The sequence below is a fragment of the Salvelinus sp. IW2-2015 genome, unplaced genomic scaffold, assembly GCF_002910315.2.
Source record: "Salvelinus sp. IW2-2015 unplaced genomic scaffold, ASM291031v2 Un_scaffold1229, whole genome shotgun sequence".
NCBI classification, from domain to species: Eukaryota; Metazoa; Chordata; class Actinopteri; order Salmoniformes; family Salmonidae; genus Salvelinus; species Salvelinus sp. IW2-2015.
Genome location: NW_019942787.1, coordinates 266335 through 288850, shown reverse-complemented (window position 1 = coordinate 288850; position 22516 = coordinate 266335). Strand labels below are relative to the sequence as shown.

Sequence of the window (22516 nt, the reverse complement as noted above, 5' to 3'; positions counted from 1 at the left end):
ATCTTCTCCTTTCCCCCTCTGATAACCAGGTGGCGAATCGCATCTCTGCATGTCTGGCAGACTGATATGTATGACATCATGTGTGATGACGGATCACAACCTAAGCTGAACCTCGGCAAGACGGAGCTGCTCTTCCTCCCGGGAAGGACTGCCCGTTCATGATCTCGCCATCACGGTTGACACACCATGTGTTCCTCTCCAGAGCGCTAAGAACCTTGGCGTGATCCTGGACAACACCCTGTCGTTCTCAACTCACATCAAGGCGGTGACCCGTTCCTGTAGGTTCATGCTCACAACATTCGCAGAGTACGACCCTGCCTCACCACAGGAAGCGGCAGGTCTAATCAGGCACTTGTATCTCGTCTGGATTATTGCAACTCGCTTTGGCTGGCTCCTGCCTGTGCCATTAACCCCTACAACTCATCCAGAACGCCGCAGCCCGTCTGGTGTTCAACCTTCCCAAGTTCTCTCACGTCACCCCGCTCCTCCGCTCTCTCCACTGGCTTCCAGTTGAAGCTCGCATCCGCTACAAGACCATGGTGCTTGCCTACGGAGCTGTGAGGGGAACGGCACCTCCGTACCTTAGGCTCTGATCAGGCCTACACCAAACAAGGCACTGCGTTCATCCACCTCTGGCTGCTCGCCTCCTACCTCTGAGGAGTAGTTGCTCAGCCCAGTCAAACTGTTCGCTGCTCTGGCACCCAATGTGGACAAACTCCCTCACGACGCCAGGTCAGCGGAGTCAATCACACCTTCCGGAGACACCTGAAACCCCACCTCTTTAAGGAATACCTAGATAAAGTAATCCTCCAACCCCACCCCTCCCCCTTAAAAGAGTTAGATGCACTATTGTAAAGTGGTGTTCCACGGATTTCATAAGGTGATGCACCAATTTGTAAGTCGCTCTGGATAAGAGCGTCTGCTAAATGACTTAAATGTTAAATGTAGACGCTGGATATCCCAGAGTCACGTGTATCCCTGTCGCAAGGGAGACGGTGGCTATGGAGATATGTCTCTGAATCCCCGTAAGGGGTTCATTCAGCCATCCATTTCACCCGTCTCTTCGAGTTTCTTTTTTGTGAAGAAGATGGCGGTTTAGCCCGTGCATTGATTATCGAGGTCAATAAAATCAGGTGAATATAGTTACCCGCTACCTCTGATAAATACAGTTATTGAGTCAATGCACGGGGCACGCTTCTTCACAAAATTGGATTCAAGTGCGTACATCTGGTGCGTATTCGGAAGGGTGATGAGTGGAAGACGGCATTTAGCACCAACTCAGGTCATTATGAGTACCTTGTGTGCCATATGGGTTGATGAATGCTCCATCAGTCTTCAATCATTTGTAGATGAGACTTAGGGACCTGCACGGGAGGGTGTAGTGGTGTATATCGATGATATCCTGATATAACTCCGCTGCACGCCCGAGCATGTGTCCCTGGTGCGCAGGGTGCTTGGTCGCCTGTTGGAGCATGATCTATATGTCAAGGCTGAGAAATACTTGTTCTTCCAACATCCATCTCCTTCCTAGGGCATCGGATTTCCACATCAAGGAGTGGAAATGGAGAGCGACCGCATGCAGCGGTGCGTAATTGCGCGACTCCAACCACGGTAAAGGAGGTGCAGCATTTTTTTTTGGTTTTTTGCCATATTATACTGGAGTTTATCCGGGTTTTGGTCAGGTTGCTGCCCCATTACCTCACTGCTAAGGGGGGCGGGCGCTTGCAGTGGTCGGCTGAGGCGCACGGGCTTTTGGGCACCTGAAGATCTGTTTACCTCGGTACCTGTGTTGGCTCATCCGGATCCCTCTTTGCCATTCATAGTGGAGGTGGGACATCCGAAGCTGGGATAGGAGCAGTGCTCTCTCAGCGTCGGTGCTCCACTGAAGCTCGCCCCTGTGCTTTCTTTCGAGAAGCTCAGCCGGCGGAGCGAAACTGATGATGTGGTCGGGGAAGCTTTAGCGTCATGCTTGAGGTGTTGGAGCCTTGGCTTTGATTGGGGGGCTAAACACCCTTTTCTCATCTTGGACTGGACCACGCAATCTGAGTACATCCGGGAGGCGAAGAGACTGAATCCTCGCCAGGCAAGGTGGGCCATGTTTTTCACCGTTTTGTTGTTTACTTTTTCTTACACCAGGCTCCAGAAGTTAAGGCAGACGCATTGTCTCGGCTGTATGACACAGAGGAGCGGTCCATTGGACCCACTCCCATACTCCCAGTTCGTGTTTGGTGCGCCGGTAGTTGTGGAGTGGACGCAGACATTGAGCGGGCGTCACGTGCAGAGCCCTCTCCCCTGAGTGTCCAGCTGGTCGTCTGTACGTTCCGTCTGCTGTCCGCGACCGATTGATTTTTGGCTCACATGTACACTCTGGTCATCCTGGGATAGGTTGGACGATGCGCTGTCTTGATGGGAGGTACTGGTGGCCCACTTTAGCTAAGGACGTGAGGATTTATGTTTCCTCCTGCTCGGTGTGCGCCCAGTGCAAGGCTCCTAGACACCTGCACAGAGGTAAGCTACAACCTTTACCCGTTCCACAACGGCCTTGGTCGCACCTGTCGGTGGATTTTTTGACTGATCTTCCACCTTCACAGGGTTACACCACGATCCTGGTCGTTGTGGATCGGTTTTCGAAGTCCTGTCGTCTCCTCCCTTTGCCCGGTCTCCCTACGGCCTTACAAACTGCAGAGGCCCTGTTTACACACGTTTTCCGGCACTATGGGGTGCCTGAGGATATAGTGTCTGATCGGGGTCCCCAGTTCACATCAAGGGTCTGGAAGGCGTTCATGGAACGTCTGGGGGTCTCGGTTAGTCTTACCTCAGGTTTTCACCCCTAGAGTAATGGGCAGGTGGAGAGAGTTAACCAGGATGTGGGTAGGTTTCTGCGGTCTTATTGCCAGGACCGGCCGGAGGAGTGGGCGAAGTTCGTTCCCTGGGCAGAGATGGCCCAGAACTCGCTACGTCACTCCTCCACTAACCTTACTCCCTTTCAATGTGTATTAGGGTATCAGCCGGTTCTGGCTCCTTGGCATCAGTCAGACCGAGGCTCCTGCGATGGACAATTGGTTTCGGCGCGCTGAGGAAACCTGGGAGGCAGTCCACGTCCACTTTCAGCACGCCATAAGGCGCCAGAAAGTTGGCGCAGACCGTTGCCGCAGTGAGGCCCCGGTGTTCGCACCAGGGGACAGGGTCTGGCTCTCGACCCGAAACCTGCCCCTCCGCCTGCTCTGCCGGAAGCTGGGTCCGCGGTTTGTGGGGCCGTTTAAAGTCCTGAGGAGAGTGAACGAGGTATGTTATAGGTTACAACTGCTCACTAATTACCATATTAACCCCTCGTTCCATGTGTCTCTCCTCAGGCCGGTGGTGGCTGGCCCGCTCCAGGAGGCTGAAGTGCGTGATGTTCCTCCACCTCCTCTAGACATCGAGGGGGTCCCGGTGTACTCTGTTCGATAAATTTTGGATTCGAGACGTCGGGCGAGAGGCCTTCAGTACCTCGTGGACTAGGAGGGGTACGGGCCGGAGGAGAGATGCTGGGTTCCGGTGGAGGACGTGTTAGATCCTTCCATGTTAAAGGAATTCCACCGTCTCCATCCGGATCGCCCTGCACCTCGCCCTCCGGGTCGTCCCCGAGGCCGGTGTCGACGCGCTGCTGGAGCCGCGCGTCAGGGGGGGTACTGTCACGACTTCTGCCGAAGTCATTGCCTCTCCATGTTCGGGCGGTGCTCGGCGGTCGACGTCACTGGTTTTCTAGCCATCATTGATCCATTTTTCATTTTCCATTGGTTTTGTCTTGTCTTCCCACACAGCTGGTTTCAATCCCATTCATTACCTGTTGTGTATTTAACCCTCTGTTTCCCCTCATGTCTTTGTCAGAGTGTCACGTTCCTGACCTTATTTCCTTTGTTTAGTCTTTGTTTAGTTGGTCAGGACGTGAGCTGGGTGGGCATTCTATGTTTTGTGTTTCTATGTTGGATTTGTTGTTTGGCCTAATATGGTTCTCAATCAGAGGCAGGTGTTTTGCATTGTCTCTGATTGGGAACCATATTAAGGTAGCCTGTTTTCACTGTTTGTGGGTGATTGTTTCTGTCTTTGTGTTCTGCACCAGATAGGACTGTTTTCGGTTTTCACTTTTATTGTTTTGTAGCTTGTAGTGTTCACGTTATTATTCTTTATTAAACATGTTGAACACTAGCCGCGCTGCGTTTTGGTCCTCTCCTTCATCCAACGACGAGAGCCGTTACACCGAGATTGTTTTATGTCAGTGTTGTTTCTGGTTGTATAGGTGCGCGACGGGTCCTCGTACCCATGTTTATTTTATGTATGTACATATTAGTGTTTGGAGCATGTTAAGTGGACATATATTAAAAGACTCCATTTACACTCCGTTTGACTCTCCTGCGTCTGACTTCCCTGCCACCTATACACACGACTCTGACATGTTTTCACACTTGCACAAAATTGCTGTACGAGTGCACTAGACAAATTTAGGTCAGTTTATCCTGAAATTATATGAAATGAACAAATCTAATACATTAAACGTGCACAGTAGTGAATCCTTGCAGAAGCTTAAAGCCCTGCAGTTTGGTTTCATAAGGAGTGAGGGAAAGCCAGCCACAGTGCTCAGTCGACAGCTCCGTTTCCTACTTGCTGAGACTGCTCACACACGCTGGCTGGGCTACTGTACGTGAGTAAAACAGTGATTGGTCGTGGGCTCTGCCAGTCAGTGAACAAATCCCCTCTGACTTCCTCTCCTCCTTTCCTGATGCAGCGTGGGAGGAGAGGGAGGGGCGTGGATCTGTCTTCTCTCAGCCACTGAGCCTCTCTCAGCCTGCCTCCGCTTGCTCTTTAGCTCAGCTCGTCACCTGCCCTTGAGTTCCTGTGGATAGATGAGACTGAGAGGAAGCCGTTCTGTAGTCTGGCTCTTCTAAACCCTATCTCTGCTGTATTTTTTTTATCTCAGGGCTGTTTTCATTCTTTTTTATCCTCTCTGCTCTGGGGCTGTAGTGGAGTTGGGTGGAGTGGAGCATTTGTCCCTGGCTGGCGGAGCTCCGATGGGAGGCAGCTCTGCCTCTGGCTGGGACTGGGGATGCTGAACGGGGGGAGGGAGGGCCTGTTTCAGCTGGGACAGCAGCTCCAGCAGCAGGGGGAGTACCAGGCCGCCCTACACTGCTTCCTCAGCTCTCTGCTGGGGTTGAGGCACGTGCAGAGCTTCACCTCGCTGCCCAACTGCCTGCATCAGGTGAGCCAACGACCTTGATGTCTGGATGATCACTCACTCTCCCACACACATGTATACATGCACATACACGCACAAAAATACAGACACGCATACTGTAGATGCATGTTTGCACACACAAACGTCCAGGGTCAACAGACAAATGCACACACTTGTGGTGTACATTCATATGAGCACACAGACATAAAACACACTCACCACAATACTGATACCATACATACTGTAACATACAGTACTGACACTTTTACTGATTCGCAAATGAAGTGTGTGTATGCCTGTTACTCATACTGTACATTACCATATACTATACAGACACAAGTCACACTATACATACCAATACAACCTTCACCAATGTGAAACGTCATGTTGCCACTCACAGCACAGGATCAGCATGTTTCCTGTTGACAGTGCATGGTACAAGGTGAAGAGAAGGAGTCTGTCTGTCTCTCTAGCACAAGAACAGACAGAAAAATGTCAAATGGCTCTTTTGAATGTAAGTAATATGCCATAATGCCAAACTTGTAAATATGTCATCTGCTCTGCAAGAATAAGAGTGTTTGAACTGGTCCATGTATAGTGTATAATACAGTATGTCAGCACGGTATTACCTACAGTTCTGACAGAGAGGAGTTGTCCATTCCTCACCACAATATAGTAGCTGATATGAGAATAGTGGACTGAGAAGGCTCATACATGGTGAGCTGAGTAGAATGCAGATAGTAAATTCATTGTGTACCGTATTCATATCATACAATCCTGATATGTGTTTTCCTCTGTGATTACAGATTGCTGAACTCTTCATCTCCGAAAATAATTGTATCCTTTACACACCAACGGAGGCCTTGTGAAACCAAACCCCTAGCCCTTATCTGACCCCCACTTCCAGAGAACTATTAGTACTATCTTTGCATGAAAAGCCTACACCTGTGAGTATAATGGCGAACAAAAGATTGTTTCCAATTTTGGTGGCAGCGGGCATGGTGAATTCCAGCACAAAATGTGATTTGACTGTACAGAGAATGCACTGTAGAAAGAGTGTCCTTGGGCCAGAATATAATCACGGCTTTGTCCCAGAATGCTCAAGGTTTTGAATAGGGCTCAAACCCTGTGTCTTTCTCCTAAGAGGATTTGTAAGTGCTTATCTCCCCACAACACAGAGTATGAGAAAACGAATGAACCTGTATTCTGCAGTGGCTGTGTGTCACCACCACCGCCATTATCCACTATAGGCCAGTGCAGTATAGTGCTCAGATAAGATGGGTGTAGTGTTGCAGGATCTATAACCTCTTCCCATGGCACTCCTATCTGTTACTGTGACACTGAAACACTTTACACGCCAGCTCAACTTCTCTGCCTCAGCAAGACCCAGCTCTTCACAACCCATCTCCCAAAATAGGTTGATTTACTGGGCTGACTTCATCAATAGAGCTATTCATAGTCTGCTCATGTCCTCAGAACTCATCTAGTTAAGAGGCTCATCGGTCATGGCAGGGTTGTCTTTGGAAATGAACCAGACACATAGGATCATGAATAATTATGGCAGAATTGTTAACAGTAACATTATATAAACTTTATAGGCAGAGGTCATGGGTTTTGTCTCCATGTGAGCTACTCTGACTACAGCAAGTATATCATTAACACTGTAATCATTTAAAGTAGATCGTTTTATTCATTCACAAAGTCATTTGAGTTGTTATTATGGAACTTTATGTGAAACTCAGTATGATCCAGACATGTATTTTTGTCGACACGGAGAACAGGCCAGAATAGTTGGATACATGACAGAGTCAGTTAGAGTCCCTGGTCCCTGAAGACAAATTAAAACAGGATAGTCATGTGGTTGTGCAGAGCCAGAGTTGAACAATGCTCTCTGGGTTGTACAGTTGAAGTCGGAAGTTTACATACACTAGGTTGGAGTCATTCAAACTAATTTCTCAACCCCTCCACAAATTTCTTGTTAATTAACAAACTATAGTTCTGGCAAGTCGGTTAGGTCATCTACCGACTTGCCAACTTTTCCAACAATTGTTTACAGACAGATTATTTCACTTAATTCGCTGTATCACAATTCCAGTGGGTCAGAAGTTTACATACACTAAGTTGACTGTGCCTTTAAACAGCTTGGAAAATTCCAGAAAATTGTGATGGCTTTAGAAGCTTCTGATAGGCTAATTGACATAATTTGAGTCAATTGGAGGTGTACCTGTGGATGTATTTCAAGGCCTACCTTCAAACTCAGTGCCTCTTTACTTGAGAAAATGAAAAGAAATCAGCCAAGACCTCAGAAAAAAAATTGTAGACCTCTACAAGTCTGGTTCATCCTTGGGAGCAATTTCCAAACGCCTGAAGGTACCACGTTCATCTGTACAAACAATAGTACGCAAGTATAAACACCATGGGACCAAGCATCCGTCATACCGCTCAGGAAGGAGACGCCTTCTGTCTGCTATAGATGAACGTACTTTGGTGCGAAAAGTGCAAATCAATCCCAGAACAACAGCAAAGGATCTTGCTGGAGGAAACAGGTACAAAAGTATCTATATCCACAATAAAACTAGTCCTATATCTACATAACCTGAAAGGCTGCTCAGCAAGGAAGAAGCCACCGCTCCAAAACCGCCATAAAAAATCCAGACTACGGTTTGCAACTGCACATGGGGACAAAGATCATACTTTTTGGAGAAATGTCCTCTGGTCTGATGAAACAAAAATAGAACTATTTGGCCATAATGACCATCGTTATGTTTCGACGAAAAAGGGGGACACTTGCAAGCTGAAGAACACCATCCCAACCATAAAGCACGGGGGTGGCAGCATTATGTGGTGGGGCTGCTTTGCTGCAGGAGGGACTGGTGCATTTCACAAAATAGATGGCATCATGAGGATGGAAAATTATGTGGATATATTGAAGCAACATCAGTCAAGAAGTTAAAGCTTGGTCGCAAATGGGTCTTCCAACTGGACAATGACCCCAAGCATACTTCCAAAGTTGAGGCAAAATGGCTTAAGGACAACAAAGTCAAGGTATTGGAATGGCCATCACAAAGCCCTGACCTCAATCCTATAGAAAATTTGTGGGCAGAACTGAAAAAGCGTGTGCGAGCAAGGAGGCCTACAAACCTGACTCAGTTACACCAGCTCTGTAAGGAGGAATGGGCCAACATCCACCCAATTTATTGTGGGAAGCTTGTGTAAGGCTACCTGAAATGTTTGACCCAAGTTAAACAATTTAAAGGCAATGCTACCAAATACTAATTGAGTGTATGTAAACTTCTGAATGTGATGAAAGAAATAAAAGCTTAAATAAATCATTCTCTGTACTATTATTCTGACTTTTCACATTCTTAAAATAAAGTGGTGATCCTAACTGACCTAAAACAGGGAATTTTTACTCGGATTAAATGTCAGGAATTGTGAAAAACTGTGTTTAAATGTATTTGGCTAAGGTGTATGTAAACTTCGGACTTCAACTGTATTAGGGGAGGTTCTCAGGGGAGTGAGGGAGGTGAAGACAGACTAATCTAGCTGACTGATGGAAACTCATAGATTCACAAGCACAGACTCCATAGCATCAACTCAGCATCTAATGCCAGAATAATAACTCCCTGTTGCTGAAATTCTTCTCAGAGCTGCCAGAATTCAGAAGTGACCTCTGTCCCTCTGGCCAAAAGCCATCTTGGCTCCACTTTTGTTTATTGACATTTCTTCCATGGAAAGTGTACTCATCTGTCAATTCAATTTCACTCTCAAATAATTTTGAAAGATTAGTGGAATCTGTGTGGGAAGCTGGACAGGTAGGATGACTGACAGTGAAGGTGAACAGGTCACGGGTCAGGTGACAGAGGAATGGATGAGACTGAGGCAGGAATTCCTTTAACCATAAAATGGTATATTTACTGGGTAGTGTGGATTCATGGACGCACAGAACGTCTGGATTAGACGGAGTTAAGGAAGAGAAAGCAACGAGATCGGGCGATGGCGATTTCCTCATTTTAATGAGTGGAGATCTGTCAGACATTTCCACCTGACCTAATTGAAGCGCCCCTGGCCCAGATGAGCAAGTGGCCATGAATTAAAGGATTTAAAGAAATTTCAAAGCACATTAATTTCAGATTGCACATTTCACTTTGGGCTGATTTCTGTAACTTGCTTGAGGCATGACGTTGTATTGAATGCTTTTTCATGAAAAAGTAAAGAGATGAATTGAGTGGGTACAGTTAATATGCCAGGAAATACAATGCAGTTATATCTGTTTGGTAATCCATACTGAATCTATTAGTCGTGAACGCATCTCCAGACATCTGATTTATTGACCTGTGAAAAGTGCTGTGTCTGTAATGACCATCAACAGTCATTACATCAGTGGCCCAGTAAACCCTGGAGTTAACCCACAACTGTCTGTCATCAGCCCAATATGTCTACCTCAGCCGGGCTTTTATATACGAGCTATAGGGCTTCATTTTCGGCTGCCATTAAGCGAGCGCACCCCACTTTGGTGGCACCTCTGGTGCGGGGACCTTCGTCGCCAACCCCGGACTGGGGTCCCTCGTTGCGGGCCCCGGACTGGTAACCCTCGTTGCGGGCCCCGGACTGGGGACCGTCGCTGGAGGCTCCGGACTGGGGACCGTCGCTGGAGGCTCCGGACTGGGGACCGTCGCTGGAGGCTCCGGACTGGAGACCGTCGCTGGAGGCTCCGGACTGGAGACCGTCGACTGGAGGCCCCGGACTGGGCACGCTCATTGCGGGCCCCGGACTGGCCCCGGATATCCTGGGCCGTGGAGACGCACTGGAGGCCAGATGCGCTGAACCGGCACCTTCTGGTTCAGCGCACCGGCACCTTCTGTCCTGGCTGGATGCTCACTCCAGCCCGTCCAATGCGGGGAGCTGGAATGTAGCGCACCGGGCTATGAACGCGCACTGGAGACACCGTGCGCTCCACCGCATATCACGGTGCCTGACCAGTACTACGCTCCTTCTGGTAAGCACGGCGAGTTGGTTCAGGTCTCCAACCTGACTCAGCCAATCTCCCCGTGTGCCACCCCCCCAAAAATTTGGGGGCTGCCTCTCGTGCCTGCTCCGTTGCCGTCTATTGTGGATTGATACTACAGTTTATGAAATGTCATAGGCTACAGTGTTGACTATATTTCCTATTCATTTTCAACTCATTTCATGTATGTTTTCATGGAAAACAAGGACATTTCTAAGTGACCCCATATTTTTGAACGGTAGTGTATTTTGGAGAATTTAGTACGACATCCGGGAACTTTTGGCATACTAACAATATCTATACTATGACCAATAAACATCCTACATACTCAATTTATGTCATAAATAGTACCGTTAGTGCAGTTAGTATGAGTATTCGAACACAGCTTTGATGTTTTTTTACTGTTGTATTACTCATGACTGTAGCCTATGACATTTCATAAACTGTAGTATCAATCCACAATAGACTAGAATGAGTATATTCTGTGCACCCAGCCGAATTGGAGTTGATGACAATGCAAAGACAGAACTTGAAACAACGGTATGCAGTATTAAGCCAAGAAATGCGTTGCAAAATGCACCATACCAACTGTATTTCTATATTTTGAAAGTTATATATCTTAAACTTGATTACTGACATTATGAAAAAATTTAGTTTTTAAACAACTTAAATTCAAACATTATGGGTTAAAATACATATATACACTGAGTGTACAAAACGTTAGGAATTTTCCATGACAGACTGACCAGCTGAATCCAGGTGAAAGCTATGATCCCTTATTGATGTCACTTGTTAAGTCCACTTCAATCAGTCTAGAGACGAAGGGGAGGAGATCACGTTGCAAAGCACCATATTGTGACACATTTTAGAAATACTCAAATAAGGCTTTAGACAATTATAACTCAAAGGAAGTAAACTGAAAGAGAAATGTACTCTTCTGGAGTTGATTGTTTATTCAAAACAACACAAAGTCTAAAATGGCAATTGGAGTTACATTTAAGCAACTCTCTGTGAGTTTGATTTTACTCCATTTAGTGAAGTTTTAACCCCAAAAATATCAACACCATGACCAGAGTAGTTTTAACACAAAATGGGGGTGGGACCATATAAACTCCATTACATTTGACTCCATACGAGTTGAATTAACTCTTGCGATTTTACTGTGTAGTCATAAAAGTTAGCCTCTTTCCTTTCACATGGACAGTTATGATCGGGATTTATAGGCTACTGTCTTTATAGGCTACCATTTTGTTATGTTGTCGAAAGAGCAGGCTTACATGTGCCCTTAAAACTTGGCTCAAGGGAGTGGTGCAAGCAGAGGACTCTTTCTTAGCGACACCATGAGTGAGACCAGCTGCTGTGTTTTTCAGATCCAGGTCAAATCATTGTTTTGTTTTTCAGCTCTGACAGAGGTAAAAAGCTGTAACCAACATTCTGGTGGCCTGTATTCACTGTATATGACACATACTTTAAAAAAAGCTTTAATTTGTATCTGTGCTACTTTAACAGAAGTCAATAGGTCACACACAACAATTCAGAAATAGAACCAAGCAAAGGCTGGTCTCACGTGCAACAGAGAGCTCCTGCTTTTAAGTAGGCCGTTTATGCAGGGCTGTATGTCTGTGTTTATTTTAGGCACATTTTCCTTGCCAAGTGTAAATGGTGTTGACTTACAAAGGGATGCATTTATTTCAGTATGCAGAATGCCTTTGACAAAGTGAACAAACTTGGCTCCTGAGTCTATATTTAGGGAAAACACATATTTAGTGTGTTATTATGGAATCAGATACAAGAGACTCTGGCACATCAACATGGACAAACAAGGGACTGTCCAGATTATTATAGATCAGGCCTTCACAGAGAATCTTGGAATCTATGATTACAGTCGCTTGCCTGTTTAGAATGTTGCAATCTATGATTACAGTTGCTTGTCTATTTAGAATGTTGGAATCTATGATTACAGTTGCTTGTCTGTTTAGAATGTTGGAATCTATGATTACAGTTGCTTGTCTGTTTAGAATGTTGGAATCTATGATTACAGTTGCTTGTCTGTTTAGAATGTTGGAATCTATGATTACAGTTGCTTGTCTGTTTAGAATGTTGGAATCTATGATTACAGTTGCTTGTCTGTTTAGAATGTTGGAATCTATGATTACAGTTGCTTGTCTGTTTAGAATATTGGTGATGAGCTTGTTACTTGCTGAGGTCACGTTCAGGAGCCATTTAAAACAACAACACATTGCAGTTGAGCCTGGCGACAGCACTGTTTCTGACTTCAACAACTGACTTAATCCCTGAGACAACTGATCCTTCACCTATATAAACAGACAGCAAGGCCCTGCAGTTCATTCAGGCTGAGAAGATGTTCTATGAGGTTGCTCTGATCGAGCTCACTGCTGTTCAGGGGAGCACAGGCAAGTACATTTAGATCTATACCATGGGGGCATTAAGGGGGTATTATCACTCTAACTTGGTGATTAGGGAGTGTCGTAATGGTACCCAAGGAAATGCAATTGCTAGGAGCCAACTTTGCGGTATACAGTATGATATACAGTGGGGGGATTTACCTGCTTTTTGTTATATACAAATCTGAATTGATACCAGTGAGCAATGTGTGATTCTGTACAATAGAGAAACAAACCTCCAACAGAGAGCCTGGCGTATTCCTTACAGCCCAACAGGCACCATGTGATTCATTTAACCTCGGTCCATCTTTATTTGCTGTAAACATAGCATAGCTCTGAGACAGTGTTCACCTCAAGTGTCCAGTCATCGGTCACCTGCTGCCTCTCCTCTGCAGACGTCTGCATTCATCTCTGTCTTTCTGTCTCTCTTTCTCTGCCTGTCTGACAGGAGGCTGCTCTTAGTTTGTCTGCCAAGAGGCTGTTCCCTGTCTGTCTGCCCGGGAGGCTGCTGTCTGTCTGCCAAGAGGCAGATGTCTATCTGTCTGCCGGGAGGCTGCTGATGCTGCAGCAGCTCAGTGTTGCGTGGGCCGGAGGTAGCAGGAGTTATGAGACAGACAGGGAAGACTAATGGCCATGCTAGGCATTATCTCATAAAGAGTTGTGTGGCGCCATGGAATACTGAGGCCCCTGATTCAGCACTGTGCCTGCTTCTCTGCTTCTGGCATCACAATCACTCCACCAACCTTCTGTCTCTCTCTCTCTTCAATCTCCTGTTCAAACCTTTGCCCATTTTCACATTCTCTCATTCTCCGTCAAAGATATTGGACCTACCCTATTTCCTATTCTTTCTTTTACCTCATCCTGTTCAAAGTTTCCGTCCACTTATTGCCATTTCTGAACCACTTTACTTTTCTGTTTACCTCTCTGTAACATTAGGCTGTAAATGTTTCTATGTAGGCTAATCTCCACTCCCAACAGGGTCAGGTCAGTTGTGTATTTGCCTGTGTAAGCTGGTAGCTGTGTCACTGCTCTTGTGGGCGTGGTGAGTGTTCTGTTTTGACTCACAGTATCTTCTCCCTGCCCTCTTACCTCTGCTCCCCTGCTCACTATCCTGTTGGCTCCACTGTACCCTGCTGTTCAAACTCCACTCTCATCTCCACACTGCCAGCCCTGCCAGAGACCACGTCGCCAGTCTTTTGGATTCTGTTTACTTGCTGTGGAGAGAGACAGAGACAGAGCGAGAGGGAGTTAGAGGGATAGAAAGAGAGAGAGGGATAGAGCGTGGGAAAGAGAAGGATAGAGACAGACATTAGCGGGCAGCTGACTGCGTCTGATTACATGACCTGTGTGTGTGTAACAGGCCCCCAGGAGGAGGCTTTGCTGGGCTCGACGGGGACAGGATGGGCATCCTCAGAGGAGCTATCGGATCACGCCTCCCAGGCACAGCACCTGGAGCAGCTAGCCCAGCTCTGCATCGTGAGTAAAAGGTGCGTAGAGATGAATAACGTGAAAGGCTGTTTCCGCTGTGTGTTACAGTACTGTATGTAATTAAAAAGAGGCTAATTTATTATGTGTTCTGTGTGTCTAAAGGCTCTCTGGGCCCAGTGAACAAGTAGAACACAAAATGTCCTCACTTGCAATAAGGACAGTGTTGCTTAGTACTGTTGGTTTTCCTCTCATTAAAAAAGATGTCTAGCTGTTTCTGTTCTGCTGACCTTTCTGTACTTTTGTTGGTCTATACTGGGTTTCAAGTAAGGATGGGATGAACAAGTAGAGAATTATCTTGTTAAAATGCCTGTTATACACTGAGTGTACAAAACATTAGGAACTGCATTTTTTATATCGATAATTCAATCTTTAATATAATTGTTTTTAGTTTTTATATCGCTCATTACATTTTTAATATCAATAATGTAATTGTGTATATTAATAATTGTCCAATTCCGCATATATTAGTATACACCAGTGGTGGAAAAGTACCCAATTGTCATACTTGAGTAAAAGTAAAGATACTTTAATAGAAAATGACTTAAGTCACCCAGTAAAATAATACTTGAGTAAAAGTCTAAAAGTATTTGGTTTTAAATATACTTAAGTATCAAAAGTAAGAGTAAAAGTATGAATAATAAAATAAATCCTTATATTAAGCGAACTAGACGGCACAATTCTCTTGTTTTTTAAATTTACGGATAACCAGGGGCACATGCCAACACTCAGATATCATTTAAAAACTAAGCATTTGTGTTTAGTGAGTCCGCCAGACCATAGGCAATACGGATGACCAGGGATGTTCTCTTGATAAGTGTGTGAATTGGACCCTTTCTGTCCTGCTATGCATTCAAAACGTGATGAGTACTTTTGGGTTTCAGGAAAAACATATGGAGTAAAAAGTACATAATTTTCTTTAGGAATGTAGTGAAGTCAAAGTAAAAGTTGTCAAATTACAAATAGTAAAGTGAAGTACAGATACCCCAAAAAACGACGTAAGTAGTACTTTAAAGTATTTATGCTTAAGTACTTTACACCACTGGTATAAACTGAGTGTACAAAACATTAACAACACCTGCTCTTTCCATCACATACACTGACCAGGTGAATCCAGGTGAAAGCTATAATCCCTTATTGATGTCATCTATTAAATCCACTTCAATCAAAGTAGATGAAGGGGATGAGACAGGTTCAAGAAGGATTTATAAGCCCTTAAACAACTGAGACATGGATTGTATGTGTGTGCCATTCAGAGGGTGATTTAAGATTTAAGTGCCTTTCAACAGGGTATGGTAATAGGTGCCAGTAATAGGTGCCAGAATGGTTGCTGCTGGGATTTTCATGCTCAACCGTTTCCTGTGTGTCCACCATCCAAAGGACATTAAGCCAACTTGACACAACTGTGGGAAGCATTGGAGTCAATATGGGCCAGCATCCCTGTGGAACGCTTTGGACACCTTGCAGTGTCAATGCCCCGACGAATTGAGGCTGTTCTGAGGGCAAAAGAGGGTGCAATTCAATATTAGGAAGGTGCTTCTAATGTTTTGTCCACTCAGTATAGATCGTATAATATACAGTATTGACCAGGGGTATTCAACTATTACCCTACTAGGTCAGGAACCTGCTGGTTTTCTGTTATACCTGATAATTGCACCCACCTGGTGTCCCAGGTCTAAATCAGTCCCTGATTAGAGGGGAACAATGAATAAATGCAGCGGAACTGGCTTCAAGGTCCAGAGTTGAGTTTGAGGGGTATAGTGGCAAAAAAAAGGCTGTAGTTATATTTATGCTGTGTATTTTGATACTCAGTCTAGCTCTTTTTACTTTTCAAAGGCTGTATATGAGAGTATAATATCTTTAAAAGGTGATTAACAGTGATATTATTGTGCCAGAGGTTATCTCACAGAGACATTGTTTGCATTGTTTAAATAGAAAATTTCTGAACTGTCTATGTGGTGGAACTGTCTCCAAAATTGTTAGCTTTTCTTTTCTTATTTCTAACAGAAATGTACCGTATTTAAACCGTAGATTGTCTCACATCTTCAGTTGATTGAACTCAGTAACACATTGCCCCTCCCTCTGATTGTTAGTGAAAGACGGATTATATCTTTATAATGCTTTGAACATATGTCATCAGGATGGACATTTCCTCATCCAATAAACAAGTGCAGGAATAAGTGTTTGCATCCGTGGCCCCAATGCAAAAACCACCGGGTTGATTTCACTTGGAGAAAAGGGCCACCATATCTAATGTTACCAGAACACAGTGATCTGGTCCTTGATGCAGGGCTACTCTGAGACAGTAACATCAACATTTATTTGCCCATGTTGTCATTGGTTGGAGGATTAAAGCATTAAGCCTGATTGTCTTGAGAGGGTGGAAGGGGGGGACAGGTGCATAGGGAGAGGGGTGTGATGGTTGGATAAAGTGACGAAGCTAGTTAATCTTGAATGAGATTGTAGAGATTGTTTATGGCTGTACCCAGGGTCTTGGGTTTCTGGGCAAACAAGGACAAGCAGATTGTAGAGATTGTTTATGGCTATACCCAGGGCCTTGGGTTTCTGGGCAAACAATGACTAGCACTAGTTCGTTTCTGCTGTTTGACCTCATTCTTGTACTATACTTTTGGTTTTGGGTCTCCAGCACAATGGTCTCATAGACTAGACATAGTAACATAGTAAATGTAAATGTAAATATATTTTATGATTGGAATGGTTAGATAAGACAGATGGTTACTTAAGGCAAAAATTAAGTGGGTGGATTGATCGGCGTATAACCCAAAGGTTGCGAGTTCGAATCTCATCAGGGACAACTTTAGCATTTTAGCTAATTAGCAACTGTTTTACTACTTACTACCTTTTAGCTACGTTGCAAGTACTTGTTACTTAACACTTAACCCTATTAGCTAACCCTACCCGTAAACCTAACCTTAACCCTTTAACCTAACTCCTAAACTTAACCCTAACTTTAACCCTAACCTCTTACCCTAACCCCTAGACTAGCTAACGTTAGCCACTTAGCCACCTAGCTAGAATTTGTGATCTAATAAGAGATAACTGGAAGAGATGGACAGGAACTTCTTTTGGACTAATATAACGGGATGTCGTAGTCGCCAGCCCCCATCTTCTCTTGTGGTGCTTCCTGAATCTTTCAACGCTGTGGCAGGAAGTTCTTCGGCCGTTGAAGGGCTTCTCTGTACTTTGGCGATAGGATGTCCTCAAAGGACATTCTAAACAGTGCAAAAGGACACCTGGCCATTACTAATTGAAGGGAATAATGGTTTTGGAACAGCGATCCTGAAATCTGCCACACTAAACGGGGCTTCCTCTCATCTATGGCCACACATGAGGGTGATGAATGACCTTGTGTGGTGTTACCCGCTGGCAGATACAGATACAGAGAGCGCAGCAGAGTTGGAATTTGTCATGCCATGCTATGCCCACCTAACTCTGTTCCAGAGGGGGATAGCCATGGAAGGGTGCAGAGTAAACCAACCTGTGGAGGCCATGGCATTTGTAATTCACCCTGGAGCCAGGATGAGGGCAGCCGCTTGGCAGTTGGCAGGCCCTGGACGTTTCCACTGGCTTCATAAGGTTGGGTCTTTGGCCCTGAGCCCACAGCCCTGTCGGCCCAGCCTCGTTGCTCCAAATCTAATCACAGCTCAGCCCACGTGTGTTTGGATTTGTCATGCTGCTCTGCTTCAAACACCGACATCGATCCTCACACCTGACAATGCAGCCCGTCCCACTAAGCTTGATTAAGGTCAGCCATTGTTGTGCTCCCTGAAAGGATTTATTTATGGGATTAAATTAACCAAGGGTGCCAGAAAATATATATTTCAGCCCGAATCCAAGCCCAGGTTGATTCTTTGGAATGACATGAACTGCTTTTTCTAGTTCAAGTATTATGAGCATACTGATACAAAAATAATCTACTGATACTACTGATACAAACTACTACTGATACAAAAATAATCTACTGATACAAACTACTACTGATACAAAAATAATCTACTGATACTACTGATACAAACTACTACTGATACAAAAATAATCCATAAAATGTTACTTATCTATGTGTTCCTGTCCTTTGTCTTTCAGACCTCATCTTGCTTTAGAGTACAGTGGGAAAGCCACTAAGATCCATCAGAGGGCCTTTGGCAACGACCACCCGATCACAGACAGGAGTCTGGAGCTGCTGGCCACCGTCTACGCAGAGATCGGCAAGACAGAATACTCAGGTAAAAGCCATAGCCATGCTGAGTAAAGACAGAAAAGCCATAGACATATTGAATTGGTCATGAGTGTGGCTGAGTGTGATAGCATGTACTGTACTGTCAGTATGACAGACAAGCCTTCCTTACAGCACACAGGCAGACGAAGAGTTTTATATTTGATAGTTTGTGGTTAAAAATGTACACTGTACACTGAGAGGTGATGTAGTGTAGACCTTGTCACCACGTTAACACAAAGCACTCTCCAGTGGCATGACAAGCCCAAGAACATCCACCTTGCTTCAGCTCACACACTGCACTGTAAGTGGCATACAGAATTCCAATTAACCTTCGTACTGTACGATGTCAGCTCAAGGAAATGTTCAATTAAATAACACACTCACTGTGCTGTTGGACATCAAAGTGGTTTTATATAGAGCTGAACATAAAATACTTTGACAGTTTGAGGCCACTGTAATGTTGTGCTCATGCTTCGCTTGCATGAAGAGGAAGATGCATTTTCTATTATTTCCCAAAGGTGACATTTTTAGGGAAGAGAGGTCTTCATTGGGTAAAATGTGCCCTAGATGTTAAGATCAACTGTTGAGTCAGCTTTCACAGACTAGGGTGCTCAGTAAAGCAGGTTATGTAGAACCTGGGTTGCTAAGACAACAGTTCACATTGTACGTTGTTATTCATTCCGGTTGACCTTCTTGGTCATATCCTAGGTAAAATAGATCTGTAAATAAATACAGAGAACAGTTGAAGCAAGAACACAGTTTGTCTTTGCAATGTAATCCAGGTCACTGTCAGGGTACACGTTTCATTCAAATTACTCTGTTTTCTCTCTGTGTAACCTTAACTTAGTTTCATACACAAAGCGTGATTTCTCTGTGACTTAAAATCGCTGTCATGGAGATGTCATTATGGGTGTGTGCTGCACGCCTCCTATAAATTCCTTTATTGATAGTTGGGCCATCTACATGTTGTTTATTCATTCTATTGCACAGCTATCATAACACAAAGCTAGTGTATTGCTTTGTAACTGTGTACATGGCCATGATGGAGTCAACACAAAAATGTTTGTTTTGTATTTTGAACTTTCATCTTCAGCTCTATCTACCCAGTATTTGTCTGCATGTTTACTTGTACCTTGACTCCAGGTTCCATTGACAGTTAGAGACTAATGTTTACTCATGGTTAACTCCTTAGACTCCCTGGGCCAGTGTGTGTCAGTGCTGTCCAAGAGGTTTGCTGCTGCCGAGTCCTTCAGAGACAAACTCAACAACGGTCTTCCCCATTCCCACACTCATTCCCATTCCCATCGGGAGAAACACTCCGAGGTCTGGCACAGGAAAGACCCCAGTACACAGGATGATACACCAAAACCAAAGGTGACACTTTCGCTAAGACTACCTTTTTTTCCCAGTCAATGTACTTAAAACTGGTGTCCATTGTGTCCTCACTTCTAATGATATCTCACCCACTCCTCAGGTCACCAACGGTAAAATTCCTACGTCCATACTGAAGAGGTCTGTCTCAGGATCAGACTCGGAGCCCAGCCACAGACGGAAAGGCGAGCGACGGGTCCGGTTCCGGGAGCCTGAGACCACTGTGCATGGTGAGAGACACAGCCGGATAAGAGATCAAATACCAAACATAGGGAGGCCATGAGGACAAGACCTGTCCTAACTTTAAAAGTCTGGGCCCATTCAGTGCATGTAACGAGCCGAGGAGAGATAAAGCGTGTGTGTCAGACTATAGCTGATGGAGAGGGTTACCCTCTGGTGCATTTTCACCTCTACCCAATCACTCTGACTTCTTTACTGCACTCGGAGGCTCTGGTCTGCAGAAACAAGAAACACATTTATCATTGGACTGACTCAGCTCTATTACACTGGGTTTGGGGAGTTAAACACTCACTATATCAAAATGTATAAAACAATTCTTAGTAATATATTGGTGAGATATACTGCTAAATCTACTGTTCTCCTCATTCTCTATGGGCCAATGTACCTCACAAAGGGGAAGGAATTGTTATGGCGTAGCTGTAAAAGAAAATGAACAAGATACAGTAAAATCCTGTGATTAGATCGTAAAACACTGTCCCTTGAGGATACTGTAGTATTTAATGCAATGCTGAATTTAGAAAAAGAACAAACATGTTCAAGTGATTTACACTTCCTGATGAATTATGCATGCAAATGAGTCAGCATACAATCTGTGACACAGAGATGGCTAATTCCGTGCAGCCATCCATTGTAGCTGTACGCCACCAGGCATGTGTGTACTGTGGCTGCAGCTAGATGTCTAGGTGCAATATGAAGCTGTTATTTACTTGTTTATTATCTATCGGTTTCGCAGACGTTCCATACTATGACTGTTTAGTTGGTAAGTCTGTCTGAGAGTGGTCCCAATTATTAACTTACTAAGAGCATGAAGCAAGTGTCACCCTCACTGACTGGTCATTACTGACTTGTTATAGTAAACCTGTTTATGGAATACTGTTGTGTCGTGATTCATGTGAAAATATGCCATCATAGACATTTTAATATTGTACTGTGATGCATGGGTTTTCCTCCCTCCAGTGAGTTCGTTTTGCATGGCCCGTTGCCCCAGGTGGGAGAAGTTTGCACATTAAGTGAAATCTTCACCCACCGGGGCACGCAAAATTAACTGGCCCATTTGTATCCACTGTTGATATTGCATATTCCAGTCCAGTATCTGGTGTATGGAACTTTTTATACAGTTAGCAAAGAGCCATAACCAAAAACACAAAAAAAGCAGGCCTCTAGCTACAATGGGTGGAGAAAATTTATTTTGGAATCAGGAAGATGCCATGCCCCTCACACCTGAGCGGGCAGACTGGATGAGCCATTGCAATTCATAAATCATTCAACAGTTTGTTGTTGGTCTCTTTTGGTTCACAGCCTATGACACGTCACCGCCACGCCCCCACCTGGCCCTGTTCACCTGCTTGTTCTTGCTGATGTCACTGCTGGGCGTGGTCATGTACAGCACGGACCGCCGGCGCCCACAGCGTGTGTGTGAGGAGCTGGAGGCCTCACTGGCTGTCTATCTGATACACATGAAACAGCTGCTGTGGGGCTGCTGGATCTGGCTAACCATGCAGTGACTGGGAGCCACCAAAGGGGGAGACGTGGAGCACTGAATTCACTCTCTTCCTCACTACATGTCCCTTAAGGTGTCCTTACCCAGCTTGGTCTACGAGCACACCTCAGTCATACACACTGACTATCTATCTATCTATGGTGTTGAGATGTGCACCCCTACTGCTACGCTCACACCCATATATGGAGAAATGTGTAATCTCAGAGATACAGTACGTATCCTCCATGCCTGTACACTGGTGGTATGCAGCCATGTTTGTTTTGTCGATAAGATGTTTTGCACATCAGCAATGTTGACGCTCACTGATTATGCTCATTTAATTGCTACAATTATTTACATTTTCCATTCTTGATGCCATCTATTGTATGTGAGTAAATGTTTAATGGAATGCAAAATCAATTGTATTTATTTTATTACAATACTACAGTATGTAATTTTGTGTACTTAAAAGATTACTACAGATATGAATGTGTATATACCGTATAGTAAGGACTATCACAATATTACGCCTTGTTATTGCACATAATTGAATGTAGAAAATGTGAAAACTGCTTTAAATTGGCAAAAAACACCCTTACTGTCTAAAATAAGGATTATGGATTGAGTCGAGCACAATGTGACCACCTTTTAAAAAGGATTTCTAAAACAGACACAGGACTGCTTCAATTCACAGTGCCAGGTTGATCTAGCAAATTGATTGACAAAGCCATCTTTCTTTTACAGCATAAATACTGTAGTCTGACCATTTTTAGGTCAGATAAATGTTGTGATCCCAGTTGGACAAAGATGACAACTTCAGCACAATAATATGAATGCTCTCTTTCCTGGGAATGTACTCAAATTCAATGAGTGATTATGACAGTGTACCTCTTGGTAAATGCTAAAATGCCACAGGCAATATCCTCTAAATGTTATTTATTTCTTATATACTGCATATCTGCATCTACTCAAATATCCAATACTTTTGTTTTCTTTACAGTACATTTTGAAAGGGCTTTTTTTGCATTTCTATTTTTTGATTGATCCGATATTCAGGTTTTAATCTTCATGTCAAATG

The 22516-nt window shown here is 44.5% G+C and overlaps 1 protein-coding gene across 3 annotated transcripts; it reads left to right on the top strand.

Annotated features, from left to right (window-relative positions):
* Positions 1 to 4846: 4846 nt before the first annotated feature.
* On the top strand, positions 4847 to 21937 carry LOC112070129 (uncharacterized). Of its 3 annotated transcripts, none has more exons than XM_024137549.2 (9): positions 4847 to 5236; positions 6019 to 6049; positions 12548 to 12634; positions 13986 to 14112; positions 18215 to 18354; positions 19540 to 19721; positions 19822 to 19948; positions 20692 to 20718; positions 21258 to 21937. In XM_024137549.2, the coding sequence occupies exons 1-9, from the start codon at positions 5084 to 5086 to the stop codon at positions 21461 to 21463; spliced, it is 1080 nt and encodes a 359-aa protein (XP_023993317.1). In that variant the 5' UTR covers positions 4847 to 5083; the 3' UTR covers positions 21464 to 21937. The 3 variants fall into 3 exon arrangements, with proteins under 3 accessions (XP_023993317.1, XP_023993315.1, XP_023993316.1); XM_024137547.2 differs by lacking the exon at positions 4847 to 5236 and adding an exon at positions 5474 to 5726; XM_024137548.2 differs by lacking the exons at positions 4847 to 5236; positions 20692 to 20718 and adding an exon at positions 5482 to 5726.
* Positions 21938 to 22516: the final 579 nt, after the last annotated feature.

Excerpts from the sequence above, each read along its gene's own strand:
- LOC112070129 (XM_024137547.2), top strand. The coding sequence starts at position 5,505 with ATGCCTGTTACTCATACTGTACATTACCATATACTATACAGACACAAG. Across the intron at positions 6,050-12,547 it reads CTTCATCTCCGAAAATAATT|ACAGCAAGGCCCTGCAGTTC; the intron begins GTATCCTTTACA and ends CTATATAAACAG. Across the intron at positions 20,719-21,257 it reads ATACTATGACTGTTTAGTTG|CCTATGACACGTCACCGCCA; the intron begins GTAAGTCTGTCT and ends TTTGGTTCACAG.